The sequence below is a fragment of the Melospiza melodia genome, chromosome 1 (assembly GCF_035770615.1).
Source record: "Melospiza melodia melodia isolate bMelMel2 chromosome 1, bMelMel2.pri, whole genome shotgun sequence".
Taxonomy (NCBI): Eukaryota; Metazoa; Chordata; class Aves; order Passeriformes; family Passerellidae; genus Melospiza; species Melospiza melodia.
The window spans coordinates 173,276,384-173,290,864 of NC_086194.1; the positions used below are offsets into that span (position 1 = coordinate 173,276,384).

A 14,481-nucleotide genomic window follows, 5' to 3' on the forward strand; every position below is an offset into this window, starting at 1 on the left:
GGGGGTTCCCATTTTGGGGGTTCCCATTTTTGGGTTCCCGGTTTTTGGGGTTCCCGGTTTTCGAGTTCCCACAATTTGGGTTTCCAGTTTTTGGGGTTCCTGGGTTTTTTGGGGATTCCCATTTTTGGGTTCCCGGTGTTTTTGGGGTTCCCATTTTTGGGGTTTTCCCATTTTTGGGGCTCCCTGTGTTTTTGGTGTTTCCATTTTTGGGGTTTTCCCGTTTTTTGGGGTTTTCATTTTTGGGGTTCCCGTCTTTGGGGTTCCCTGTGGTTTTGGTGTTTCCATTTTTGGGGTTTTCCCATTTTTGGGGTTCCCATTTTTGGGGTTCCCGGTGTTTTTGAGGTTCCTGTTTTTTGGGATTTTTCTTGGTTTTTTTGGGGGGTTGGGGTTCCCATTTTAGGAGTTTCCCGGTTTTGGGGTTCCGTGTGTTTTTTGGGGTTCCCATTTTTGGGGTTCCGTGTGTTTTTTGGGGTTCCCATTTTTGGAGTTTCCTGGTTTTGGGATTCCCACAATTTGGGGTTCCACAATTTGGGGTTTCAATTTTTGGGGTTCCCATTTTAGGGGTTCCCCATGTTTGGGGTTCCTGGGTTTTTTGGGGTTCTCATTTTTCTTTTTTTTCCCGTTTTTTTTGGGGGGTTCCCACAATTTGGGGTTGGGGTTCCCATTTTGGGGTTCCCTGTGGTTTTGGGGGTTCCCGTTTTGGGGGGTTCCCACACTTTGGGGTTCCCATTTTGGGGTTTTCCCATTTTTGGGGTTCAATGTGTTTTGGGGGTTCCCATTTTTGGGGTTCCCTGTGTTTTTGTGTGTTTTTGGTGTTTTCCATTTTTGGGGTTTTCTAATTTTTGGGGTTCCTTGTGGTTTTTGGTGTTCCCATTTTTGGGGTTCCCGGTGTTTTTGGGGTCCCCATTTTGGGGTTCCCGGTGTTTTTGGGGTTCCCATGTTTTGTTTTGCCATTTTTGGGGTTCCTTGTGATTTTGGGGTCCCCATTTTGGGCTTTTCTCATTTTTGGGGTTCAATGTGTTTTTGGGGTTCCGATTTTTGGGATTTTCCCATTTTTGGGGTTCCCTGTGTTTTTTGGGGTTCCCATTTTGGGGTTCCCGGTGATTTTGGGGTCCCCATTTTTTGCGCTTCCCATTTTGGGGTTCCCGGTGTTTTTGGGGTTCCCATTTTTGGGGTTCCCTGTGGTTTTTGGGGTTCCCATTTTTGGGGTTCCCGGTGTTTTCTGTGTTCCCATTTTTGGGGTTCAATGTTTTTTTTGGGGGTTCCCTGTGTTTTTGGGGTTCCCGGTGTTTTTGGGATTCCCATTTTTGGGGTTCCCTGTGGTTTTTGGGGTCCCCTGTGGTTTTTGGGGTTCCCATTTTTGGGGTTCAATGTTTTTTTGGGGGGTTCCCTGTGGTTTTGGGGGTTCCCGGTGTTTTTGGGGTTCAATGTTTTTTTGGGGTTCCCATTTTTGGGGTTCCCTGTGGTTTTTGGGGTTCCCGGTGTTTTTGGGGTTCCCAGTTTGTGTCTCTCTGTCCCCAGGGGGGCGGCGCGAGCCGGACTCGGAGGAGGCGCCGGAGACACAGGGTGGGGACATCGGGGACATTGGGGACACTGGGGGGACATTGGGGACATCGGGGACATTGGGGGGACAGTGGGGGGACAGTGGGGGTAATGGGGACATTGGGGACACTGGGGGAAATTGGGGGGGCATTGGGGACAGTGGGGACATTGGGGACATTGTGGACTTTGGGGGGACATTGGGGACATTGGGGGGACAGTGGGGGGACAGTGGGGACATTGGGGGGACATTGGGGGGACAGTGGGGGGACATTGAGGGGACATTGGGGACATTGGGGGGGCATTGGGGACATTGGGGACATTGGGGACACTGGGGGGACACTGGGGGGACATTGAGGGGACATTGGGGACATTGGGGGGCATTGGGGACATTGGGGACACTGAGGGGACATTGGGGGGACACTGGGGACATTGGGGGGCATTGGGGACATTGGGGACACTGAGGGGACATTGGGGACAGTGGAGACACGGGTGGGACATGGGGACATTGAGGGGACATTGGGGACATTGAGGGCATTGGGGGGATTTGGGCTATTGGGGACACTGGGGGGACATTGGGGACATTGGGGACACTGGGGACATTGGGGGGACACTGGGGACATTGGGGACATTGGGGGGGCATTGGGGACATTGGGGACATTGGGGACACTGGGGACATTGGGGGGACATTGGGGACATTGAGGACATTGGGGGCAGTGGGGACATTGGGGACACTGAGGGGACATTGGGGACAGTGGAGACACGGGTGGGACATGGGGACATTGAGGGGACATTGGGGACATTGAGGGCATTGGGGGGATTTGGGCTATTGGGGACACTGGGGGGGCATTGGGGACATTGGGGACACTGGGGACATTGGGGGGACACTGGGGACATTGGGGACATTGGGGGGGCATTGGGGACATTGGGGACACTGGGGACATTGGGGGGACACTGGGGACATTGGGGACATTGGGGGCAGTGGGGACATTGGGGACACTGGGGGGGCATTGGGGGCATTGGGGACATTGGGGACATTGGGGGTAATGGGGACATTGGGGACACTGAGGGGACATTGGGGACAGTGGGGGGACATTGGGGGGAGTGGGGGGATTGGGGCCATTGGGGGGACATTGAGGACATTGGGGACATTGGGGACATTGGGGACATGGGGATGTTGGGGGCATTGGGGGGACATTGGGGACAGTGGAGACACAGGGTGGGACATTGGGACATTGAGGGGACATTGGGGACACTGGAGCAATGGGGGGACATTGGGGGGGACACCGAGGGTGGCAGGGGGTGACACGGGGACACGGGGACGGCGGGAGGGGACGCGGTGACACCGAGGGCGGGGACGATGCTGGGGACAGAGGTGACACCGCTGGCGTCAGAGTGACACGGGTGACACAGCCCAGGACAGAGGTGACCCACGGTGACCCCACGGTGACCCCACGGTGACCCAGAGGGGACACAGAGGTGACACGAGGTGTCCCAGGTGTGACACTGCCGTGTCCCCGCTGTCCCCAAGGTGACACTGCGCTGTCCCCAAGGTGTCACTGTGCTGTCCCTGCTGTCCCCAAGGTGTGACATTTCCCTGTCCCCAAGGTGTCACTGTGCTGTCCCCAAGGTGACACTGCGCTGTCCCCAAGGTGTCACTGTGCTGTCCCTGCTGTCCCCAAGGTGTGACATTTCCCTGTCCCCAAGGTGTCACTGTGCTGTCCCCGCTGTCCCCAAGGTGACACTGCGCTGTCCCCAAGGTGTGGCATTTCCTTGTCCCCAAGGTGTCACTGTGCTGTCCCCGCTGTCCCCAAGGTGTCACTGCGCTGTCCCCAAGGTGTCACTGTGCTGTCCCCGCAGGTCTCTGATGTCACCGCTCCCAACGGATTCTCCCGCGGAACCTTCCAGAACCTTCCCCGGATGTCCCCAAATGTCCCCCCCCGGATGTCCCCAATGTCCCCCCAATGTCCCCAATGTCCCCTCAATGTCCCCAATGTCCCCTGGCGGTGTCCCCCCGATGTTCCCAATGTCCCCTGGCGGTGTCCCCTGGGTGTCCCCGGGCCGGGGTCCCTGGGCGTGGCCGGACCCCCCCCCCCCCCCCCCCGGTGTCCCCTGGCGGTGTCCCCCCCGTGTGTCCCCCGTGTGTCCCCTGTGTGTCCCCTGTGTGTCCCCCGTGTGTCCCCTCCCCCCCAGCCCCAATAAAGCCCCTGCAGAGACAGCGCCACCTCCGGGGGGAGGGGACACCGAGGGGACAATGGGGGGGACAGGGGTGGGACATGGAGGGGACACTGGGGGACCTTGGGCTGGACATGGAGGGGACATTGTGGGGGGACACTGGGCGGGGCATTTGGGACATTGATGGGACATTGTGGGGACATGGAGGGGACATTGAGGGGACATGGGTGGGACATTGGGGACATTGGGGGGGACCTTGGGGACACTGGGGGGGACACTGGAGGACGCCGAGGGGACAATGGGGGGGACACTGGGGGGGACACAGGTGGGACATTGAGGGGACATTGGGGGAGACACTGATGGGACGTTGAGAGGACTTTTGGGGGACATGGAGGGGACACTGAGGGGGCACTGGGGGGACACATGGAGGGGACATTTGGGACATCGGGGGGACATTGGGGGACATTGGGGGGGACGTTGGGGAGGACATCTCTGGGGACAATGGGGACATTGGGGGGACATTGGGGGGGACAATGGGGGGACACTGAGGACATTGAGGGGACACTGGGGGGAACACGGGAGGGACAATGGGGGGACACTGGGGGGGACATGAGAGGGACAATGGGGGGACATTGGGGACACCGGGGGGGACACTGTGGGGGACACGAGAGGGACAATGGGGGGACATTGGGGGGACATTGGGGGGAACACGGGAGGGACAATGGGGGGACATTGGGGACACCGGGGGGGACACGAGAGGGACAATGGGGGGGACACGAGAGGGACATTGTGGGGGGACATGAGGGGGACACCGGGAGGGACACTGAGGACATTGAGGGGACACTGGGGGGAACATGGCAGGGACAATGAGGGGACATTGGGGACACCAGGGGGGACACTGGGGGGGACACAGGAGGGACAATGGGGGGACATTGAGGACACTGGGGGGACATTGGGGGGGACACAAGAGGGACAATGGGGGGACATTCGGGGACATTTGGGGGGGACACAGAGGGGGACACGGGGGGATGGGGGGAACACAGGGGGACACTGAGGGGACATTGTGGGGACACTCGGGGACACTGAGGGGACACTGAGGGGACATCCAGGGGAAGCTGGGGGCACATTTGGGACATTGGGGGGGACACAGAGGGGGACACGGGGGTGGGGACACCAGGCTGGATTTGGGGGTCCCCACTGGGGTGAGCTGGGGGATCCCCCTCAGTTTGGGGCTGGGGGGGTGGGTGGGGCATGGAATGGGGGGGAACATCCCCAGACACCCCCAGGGGATCCTCCGGGGGAGATCCCAGGGCTGGATCCCAAATCCTGGGGCCGGATCCCAAATCCTGGGGCTGGATCCCAAATCCCAGATCCCAATTCCCGGGGCTGGATCCCAATTCCCATCCCCAGGATCCCAATTCCCGGGGCTGGATCCCAATTCCCAGATCCTGATTCCTGGGGCTGGATCCCGGTTCCAGGGGCCAGATCCCAATTCCTGGGGCTGGATCCCAAATCCCAGATCCCAGTTCCCAGGGCTGGATCCCAAATCCTGGTCCTGAATCCCAAATCCCAGATCCCAATTCCTGGGGCTGGATCCCAATTCCCGGGGCCGGATCCCAAATCCCATCCCCAGGATCCCAATTCCAGGGGCTGGATCCCAATTCCAGGGGCTGGATCCCAATTCCCAGATCCCGATTCCTGGGGCTGGATCCCAATTCCTGGTCCTGGATCCCAAATCCTGGGGCTGGATCCCGGTTCCTGTGCCCAGATCCCAATTCCCAGCCCTGGATCCCAATTCCTGGGGCCGGATCCCAATTCCCAGATTCGGATCCCAGTTCCCAGCCCTGGATCCCAATTCCCAGGGCCAGATCCCCATTCCCAGCTCCGGATTCCAATTCCCTGGGCTGGATCCCAATTCCCAGTTCCAGCTCCCAGTTCCCAGCCCTGGATCCCAACTCCCAGTGCCGAATCCCAACTATCAACACCTGGATCCCAATTCCCAGTTCCAGATCCCAATTCCCAGGGCCAGATCCCAGTTCCAGGGGTGGACCCCAACTCCCGCCCCAGATCCCAATTCCCATTCCCAGATCCCCATTCCCCCAATTCCCGTGTCCAGATCCCAATTCCCAGCCCAGATCCCAATTCCCATCCCCAGATCCCAACTCCTGTGCCCAGATCCCAATTCCCGGCCCTGGATCCCAATTCCCAGCCCTGGATCCCAATTCCCAGCTCCAGATCCCAAACTCCAAGTTCCAGATCCCAACTCCCAGCTCTGGATTCCAATTCCCATGCCAGATCCCAATTCCCAGCCCGGATCCCAATTCCCAGCCCTGGATCCCAATTCCTGGGGCTGGATCCCAATTCCCAGCCCTGGATCCCAATTCCTCAACCAGATCCCCATTCCCATCCCCAGATCCCAATTCCCATGCCCGGATCCCCATTCCCATGCCCGGATCCCCATTCCCATGCCTGGATCCCAATTCCCAACTCTTGATCCCAACATCTGGATTCCAATTCCCATGCCCAGATCCCCATTCCCATGTCCAGATCCCAATTCCCGTGCCTGGATCCCAATTCTCATTCCCAGATCCCAATTCCAGTGCCCAGATCCCAACTCCTGGGACCAGATCCCAACTCCCATCCCCGGATCCCCGTTCCCCGTGCCCGGATCCCCGTTCCCCGTGCCCAGATCCCCATTCCCCGTGCCCGGATCCCCATTCCCCGTGCCCGGATCCCCGTTCCCGGATCCCCATTCCCCGTTCCCGGATCCCCGTTCCCCGTGCCCGGATCCCCGTTCCCCGTGCCCGGATCCCCATTCCCCGTGCCCGGATCCCCATTCCCGTGCCCGGATCCCCGTTCCCCGTGCCCGGATCCCCATTCCCGTGCCCGGATCCCCATTCCCCGTTCCCGGATCCCCGTTCCCCGTGCCCGGATCCCCATTCCCCGTGCCCGGATCCCCGTTCCCCGTTCCCGGATCCCCATTCCCCGTGCCCGGATCCCCGTTCCCCGTGCCCGGATCCCCATTCCCCGTTCCCGGATCCCCGTTCCCCGTACCCGGATCCCTGTTCCCCGTGCCCGGATCCCCATTCCCCGTTCCCGGATCCCCATTCCCCGTGCCCGGATCCCCATTCCCCGTGCCCGGATCCCCGTTCCCCATCCCCATTCCCCATCCCCAGATCCCCATTCCCCGTTCCCGGATCCCCATTCCCCGTGCCCGGATCCCCGTTCCGTTGCTCCCCCGAAATCGCGGCCGCGGTGACGCCGGAGCAGGCGCTGGAGCCGTGGTTTATAGAGAGAGAGAGAGAGAGATCTCAACTGTTCTGATCGGCTTGTGCAGAGAGAGCGCACGGCCCCACGGCATCCCGGCCATCCCACCGGGATCCCGGCGTTCCCACGTGGAATTTGCACAGCCCCACACAAGATCCCGACGTTCCCACAGGGGATCCTGGCGCTCCCGCGTGGGATCCCGGCGTTCCCACGTGGAATTTGGGCAGTCCCACACAGGGTCCCGACGTTCCCACAAGGGATCCTGGCGCTCCCACGTGGGATTTGGACAGCCCCACACAGGGTCCCGACGTTCCCACGCGGAATCCTGATGCTCTCGCGTGGAATCCCGATGTTCCCACACGGAATCCTGACATTCCCACGTGGAATCCTGGCGTTCCTGCAGGGATCCTGGCGTTCCCACGTGGGATCCCGATGTTCCCACACAGAATCCTGACATTCCCTCGTGGAATCCTGGCGTTCCTGCAGGGATCCTGGCATTCCCACGCGGGATCCCGATGTTCCCACACGGAATCCTGACATTCCCACGTGGAATCGTGGCGTTCCTGCAGGGATCCTGGCGTTCCCACGTGGGATCCCGATGTTCCCACACAGAATCCTGACATTCCCACGTGGAATCCTGGCGTTCCTGCAGGGATCCTGGCGTTCCCACGCGGGATCCCGATGTTCCCACGTGGAATCCTGACATTCCCACATGGGATCCTGGCATTCCCACGTGGGATCTGGGCATGCCCATGTGGGATCCTGAAATTCCCACACAGGATCCTGACATTCCCATATGGGATCCTGACGTTCCCAACATGGGATCCCGATGTTTCCGTGTGGAATTTGGGCATTCTCACACGGGATCCTGAATTCCCATATGGGATCCCAGCATTCCCATAGGGGATCCAGACATTCCCACACAGGATCCCGACGTTCCCACATGGAATTTGGGCATTCCCACGTGGGATCACATGTGGAATTTGGGCATTCCCACACGGGATCCCAACATTCCCACATGGGATCTGGGCATTCCCATATGGGGTTCGGGCATTCCCACATGGAATCCTGACATTCCCACATGGGATCCCGGCATTCTCACATGGAATCTGTGGGAATTCCCATGTGGGATCCTGACATTCCCACATGGGATCCCACGTGGAATTCAGGCGTTCCCACATGGGATCCTCACATCCCCATATGGGATCCCAGCATTCCCATGTGGGATTTGGGCATTCCCACCCAGGATCCCAACATTCCCAATGGGATCTGGACATTCCCATATGGGATCCTGGCATTCCCATGAGGGATCCTGACATCCCCGAATGGGATCCCAACATTCCCACATGGAATCTGTGGGATCCCAGCGTTCCCACCACGAATCTGGGCATTCCCACACAGGGTGCCAACATTCCCACCTGGGATCCCACATGGGATCCTGGCATTCCCACATGGGAATTTGGGCATTCCCACACGGGATTCCATGGGGGATCTCGGCGTTCCCACATGGGATCCCAACATTCCCACATGGGATCCCGACATGTTCCCGTACACGATCCCAACACTCCCACACGGAATTCTGCCTTGATCCCACATGGAATCCCGACATTCCCGTATGGATTCCCGACTCGATCCCGTGTGGGATCCCAATTCGATCCCGTATGGAACCCCGGCATTCCCATATGGAATCCTGACTTGATCCCACATGGAATCCCGACATTCCCATATGGATTCCCGACTGGATCCCGTGTGGGATCCGGGTCCTTCTCTGGTGTGAAATTCCCACGTTCAGTTCCGGGGTCGCTGCTCCCAATCCCGAGAGGTCCAGGGACAGATCCCAGAGCGGTGCCAGGAAATCCAGGAACACCAAACCGGGAGCACACGGAATTCCAGTGGGATCCCCCAGAATTCCAGAGGGATTTCCTAGAATGCTAGTGGATTTGCCAAAATTCCAGCAGATTTCTACGAATTCCAGCAGGATCCCCCAAAATTCCAGCAGATCCCCCAGAATTCCAGCGGGATCCCCCCAAAACTCCAGTGGGATCCCCCAGAATTCCAGCAGGATCCCCCAAAATTCCAGCGGTTTCCACCCAGAATGCTAGCACGATTGCCCCCAAAATTCCAGCGGTTTTCTCAGAATCCCAGCAAATTTCCCGGAATTCCAGTGGGATCTCCTGGAATTCCAGCAAGATCCCCCCAAAATTCCAATGGGATCCCCCCAAAATTCCAGCAATTTCCTGGAATTCCAGTGGGATCCCCTAGAATTCCAGCAGGATCCCCCCGGAATTCCAGCAGGATCCCCCAGAATTGTAGTGGGATCCCCCCAAAATTCCAGTGGGATCCCCCAAAATTCCAGCAGGATTCCCCAGAGAGAAACAAGGAATAAACCCCGGGAATTTTCCAGCAGAGATTGGAGATGTTGGAACTGGGGCCTCGGGGGGTTTTGGGGTCCCCCCCAGCGTCGGGGTTTTGGGGTCCTGTGGGATTTGGACACCGACAGGTTTTGGGGCACCTCGGGATTTTGGGGTCCCACTGGAATTTGGGGTCCAACTGGATTAAAGAGAATTTTGGGGTCCCGCAGGATTTTGGGGTTCTGTGGGATTTGGGCACTGCCAGGTTTTGGGGTCCCAATGGGTTTTGGGGTCCCCTTGACTTTGGGGGTCTCACGGCACTGCTGGGTTTTGGGATGCCTTCCGATTTTGGGGTCCCACCGGATTTTGGGGTCCCATTGGATTTTAGGGTGCTGGGAGGTTTGGGCACTACCAGGTTTCAGGGTTCCATGGGATTTTGGGGGTCCCATTGGGATTAAAGAGGATTTTGGGGTCCCCTTGGCTTTGGGGATCTTGTGGCGCTGCCACTGGATTTTGGGGTCCCACGGGATTTTGGGGTTCCCACTGGGATTCTGGGGTCCCATTGGATTTTAGGGTGCTGGGGTGTTTGGGCACTGCCAGGTTTTGGGGTCCCATTGGGTTTTGGGGTCCTGTGGGATTTTGGGGTCCCATTGGATTTTAGGGTGCTGGGGTGTTTGGGCACTGCCAAGTTTCGGGGTCCCACCGGATTTTGGGGTCCCATTGGATTTTAGGGTCCTGGTGTGTTTGGGCACTGCCCGGTTTTGGGGGTCCCACGGGATTTTGGGGTTCCCACTGGGAATTTGGGGTCCCATTGGATTTTAGGGTGCTGGGGTGTTTGGGCACTGCCAGGTTTTGGGGTTCCATGGGATTTTGGGGTCCTGTGGGATTTTGGGGTCCCATTGGATTTTAGGGTGCTGGGGCGTTTGGGCACTGCCAGCTTTTGGGGTCCCGCTGGCTTTGGGGACCTTGTGGCACTGCCATTGCATTTTGGGGTCCCGAGGGATTTTGGGGTCCCCCCCCCCAGCAGCGCCAAATTTTGGGATCCTGTGAGATTTTGGGGTCCTGTGGGGTTCGGGCACTGCCAGGCCTTGGGTGAAATTCCCAGGATTTTGGGGTCCTGGGACATTCCAGGTTCCCCCAAGGATTTTGGGGTCCTGGGGCATTCCAGGTTTCCCTGGGATATTTTGGGATCCACTGAATTTTGGGGTCCTGTGGGATTTTGGGATCCACTGGATTTCTGGGGTCCTGGGCATTCCAGGTTTCCCTGGGATATTTTGGGATCCACTGGATTTTGGGGTCCTGTGGGATTTTGGGGTCTTGGGGCATTCCAGGTTTCCCCAGGATTTTGGGAATCCCAGGGAATTTTGGGATCCTCTGGATTTTGGGCTATTTCAGGACCCTGTGCATTTTGGGCACAATTTTTTTTCTGGGATATTCCAGGATTTTGGGATCCACTGGATTTTGGGGTCCTGGGGCATTCCAGGTTTGCCCAGGATTTTGGGATCTGCTGGAATTTTAGGATCTTCTGGATTTTGGGCTATTTCAGGACCCCAGGGATTTTGGCCACCGTTTTTTTTCTGGGGTATTTTGGGATCCACAGGATTTTGGGATCTTGGGGCATTCCAGGTTTCCCTGGGATATTTTGGGATCCACTGGATTTTGGGGTCCTGTTGGATTTTGGGGTCCTGAAACATTCCAGGTTCCCCCAAGGATTTTGGGATCTGCTGGATTTTGGGGTCCTGGGGCATTCCAGGCTTCCCTGGGATATTTTGGGATCCCATGGAATTTTGGGATCCTCTGGATTTTGGGCTATTTCAGGACCCTGTGCATTTTAGGCACCGTTTTTTTCGGGGATATTCCAGGATTTTGGGATCCACTGGATTTTGGGGTCCTGGGCATTCCAGGTTTCCCCAGGATTTTGGGATCCCACGGAATTTTAGGATCTTCTGGATTTTGGGCTATTTCAGGCCCCCAGGGGTTTTGGCCACCGTTTTTTTTCTGGGATATTTTGGGATCTGCTGGATTTTGGGATCTTGGGGCATTCCAGGTTTCCCTGGGATATTTTGGGATCCACTGGATTTTGGGGTCCTGTTGGATTTTGGGGTCCTGGGGCATTCCAGGTTCCCCCAAGGATTTTGGGATCTGCAGGATTTTGGGGTCCTGGGGCATTCCAGGTTTCCCTGGGATATTTTGGGATCCGCTGGATTTTGGGGTCCTGTGGGATTTTGGGAACCTGCAGGATTTTGGGATCCACTGGATTTCTGGGGTCCTGGGCATTCCAGGTTTCCCTGGGATATTTTGGGATCCACTGGATTTTGGGGTCTTGGGGCATTCCAGGTTTCCCCAGGATTTTGGGATCCCATGGAATTTTGGGATCCTCTGGATTTTGGGCTATTTCAGGACCCTGTGCATTTTAGGCACCATTTTTTTCTGGGATATTCCAGGATTTTGGGATCCACTGGATTTTGGGGTCCTGGGGCATTCCAGGTTTGCCCAGGATTTTGGGATCTGCTGGAATTTTGGGATCCTCTGGATTTTGGACTATTTCAGGACCCTGTGCATTTTAGGCACCGTTTTTTTCGGGGATATTCCAGGATTTTGGGATCCACTGGATTTTGGGGTCCTGGGCATTCCAGGTTTCCCGGGGATTTTGGGATCCCACGGAATTTTAGGATCTTCTGGATTTTGGGCTATTTCAGGCCCCCAGGGGTTTTGGCCACCGTTTTTTTTCTGGGATATTTTGGGATCTGCTGGATTTTGGGATCTTGGGGCATTCCAGGTTTCCCTGGGATATTTTGGGATCCACTGGATTTTGGGGTCCTGAAACATTCCAGGTTTCCCCAGGGTTTTGGGATCTGCTGGATTTTGGGGTCTTGGGACATTCCAGGTTTCCCCAGGATTTTGGGATCCACTGGATTTTGGGGTCCTGAGGCATTCCAGGCTTCCCTGGGATATTTTGGGATCCCACGGAATTTTGGGATCCCACTGGGATCTTGGGCTATTTCAGGACCCTGTGCATTTTGGGCACCATTTTTTTTTTCTGAGAAATTCCAGGATTTTGGGATCCACTGGATTTTGGGGTCCTGGGGCATTCCAGGTTTCCCCAGGATTTCGGGAATCCCATGGAATTTTGGGATCCTCTGGATTTTGAGCCATTTCAGGACCCTGTGCATTTTAGGCACCAAATTTTTTTTTCTGAGATATTCCGGAATTTTGGGGATCCCTGGATTTCAGCTCCCCCAGATCCCGGGGTTCTGTCACTCTCTGGATCCCTGGGGTCCCTCGGGATGCTCCAGGATTTTCTGGGATGATTTGGGATCCTCTGGGATCCCTTCTGATGCTCTGGGATGCTCCAGGACTTTCTGGAACGCTCTGGGATCCCCTGGGACGATTTGGGATCTCTTGTGATGCTCCGGGATTTTCTGGGATCCTCTGGGGTGCTCCAAGATTTTCTGGGATCTTCTGCAAATTCCCAGGATGCTCCGGGATCCTCCAGGATTCCGTGGGATGCTCCAGGATCCTTTGGGGTTTCCTGGAATTCTCCGGGATGATTTGGGATCCTTCAACATCCTCTGGGGTGCTCCAGGATCCTCTGGGAACTCCTGGAATTCTCCAGGATCCTCCAGGATTCCCCGGAACCCTCTGGATTCCTCCAGGATCCTCCAGGATCCCTTGGGACCCTCTGAGTTCCTCCAGGATTCCCTGGAATTCTCCAGGGTCCTCCTGGATTTCCTGGGATGATTTAGGATCCTCCAGGATTCCCCTGGAATTCTCCAGGATCGCTTGGGACCCTCTGGGTTCCTCCAGGATTCCCTGGGATGGTCCAGGATCCTCCGGGATTGCCTGGAATTGTCCGGGATGCTCCAGGACCCTCCAGGATTCCCCAGGACGATTTAGGATCCTCCAGGAGTCCCCTGGAATTCTCCAGGACGCCCCAGGATTTCCTTCGATGCTCCAGGATCCTCCAGGAGTTCCCTGGAGTTCTCCAGGATGTCCCAGGATGATTCAGGATCCTCCAGGATTCCCCTGGAATTCTCCGGGATGCTCCAGGATCCTCCAGGACTCCCCTGGAATTCTCCAGGGTGTCCCAGGATGTTCCAGGATCCTCCAGGATTCTCCTGGAATTCTCCAGGATGTCCCAGGATGATTTAGGATCCTCCAGGACTCCCCTGGAATTCTCTGGGATGTTCCAGGACTCCCCTGGAATTCTCCAGGATGTCCCAAGATGATTTAGGATCCTCCAGGATTTCCCCCAGGATGCTCCAGGATCCCTTGGGACCCTCTGGGTTCCTCCAGGATTCCTCGGGATGTCGGAGATCCTTCTGGAATCCCCGGATGCTCCCGGATTTCCTGGGCCGATTTAGGACCCTCCAGGATCCTCAGGAATTCTCCAGAACTCCCGGGATCCCCCGGAACTCCCCGAGGGCGGCGTCGGCTCCTCGGGGTTTCTGTGCCAAGCAGGACGAGTCACTCGGGGCTTCCCTCCCTTTTTTTTTTTTTTTGTTTTTGGGATCCCATTTTTGTTTTTTGGGATCCCATTTTTCTTTTGGGATCCCGTTTTTTTTGGAATCCCATTTGCTTTTAGGATCCTGGTGGTTTTTTTTTGGGATCCCGTTTTTTTTGGGATCCCGTTTTTGTCTTTTGGGATCCCGTTTTTTTGGGATCCCGTTTTTGTGGGTTTTTTTTTTTGGGATCCCATTTTTGTTTTGTTTTTTGGGGGGGGGGATCTCGTCGCCGTCCCCTTTAGGACACGGCCGGGTCCTTGGGCGCGGGCGGGATGAGCGCGGGGTCCTCGGGGTACTCCTCGGGATACTCCTCGGGATACTCATCCGGGTACTCCTCCGGGTACTCCTCGGGATACTCCTCGGGGTACTCGTCCCCGTCCGGGAAGCTCGGGGGGCCCTCGCCCAGCTCGAAGAAAATGGGGAGATCCCCGGAGCCGACGTCAACGGCGCTGGAATCCACCAGGAACAGCGGCTGCACCGTGCACGGAACCAGCTGCTTCCCTGGAATATGGGAATTTGGGAATGTGGGATTGGGAATGTGGGATTGGGAATGTGGGATTGGGATAATCCACCAGGAACAGCGGCTGCACCGTGCAGGGCACCAGCTGCTTCCCTGGAATATGGGAATTTGGGAATTGGGAATT

The 14,481-nt window shown here is 57.1% G+C and overlaps 1 protein-coding gene and 1 long non-coding RNA gene across 2 annotated transcripts in view; one reads left to right on the forward strand and one right to left on the reverse strand.

Annotated features, from left to right (window-relative positions):
• The first annotated feature begins 2,870 nt into the window (after window positions 1–2,870).
• LOC134428610 (uncharacterized) lies at window positions 2,871–3,397 on the forward strand. Its single transcript, XR_010030423.1, has 3 exons — window positions 2,871–3,070; window positions 3,247–3,299; window positions 3,355–3,397. It is a non-coding gene; the product is annotated as an uncharacterized LOC134428610 (long non-coding RNA).
• A 3,633-nt stretch (window positions 3,398–7,030) lies between these two features.
• The window catches only part of LOC134428602 (heat shock factor protein 1-like), a 64,174-nt gene continuing 56,723 nt past the window's right edge, over window positions 7,031–14,481 (reverse strand). The window contains exon 13 of the mRNA XM_063175436.1: window positions 7,031–14,338. Coding sequence (XP_063031506.1) covers window positions 14,076–14,338 — 263 coding nt within the window. The 3' untranslated portion in view covers window positions 7,031–14,075. The remainder of the gene's footprint in view (window positions 14,339–14,481) is intronic.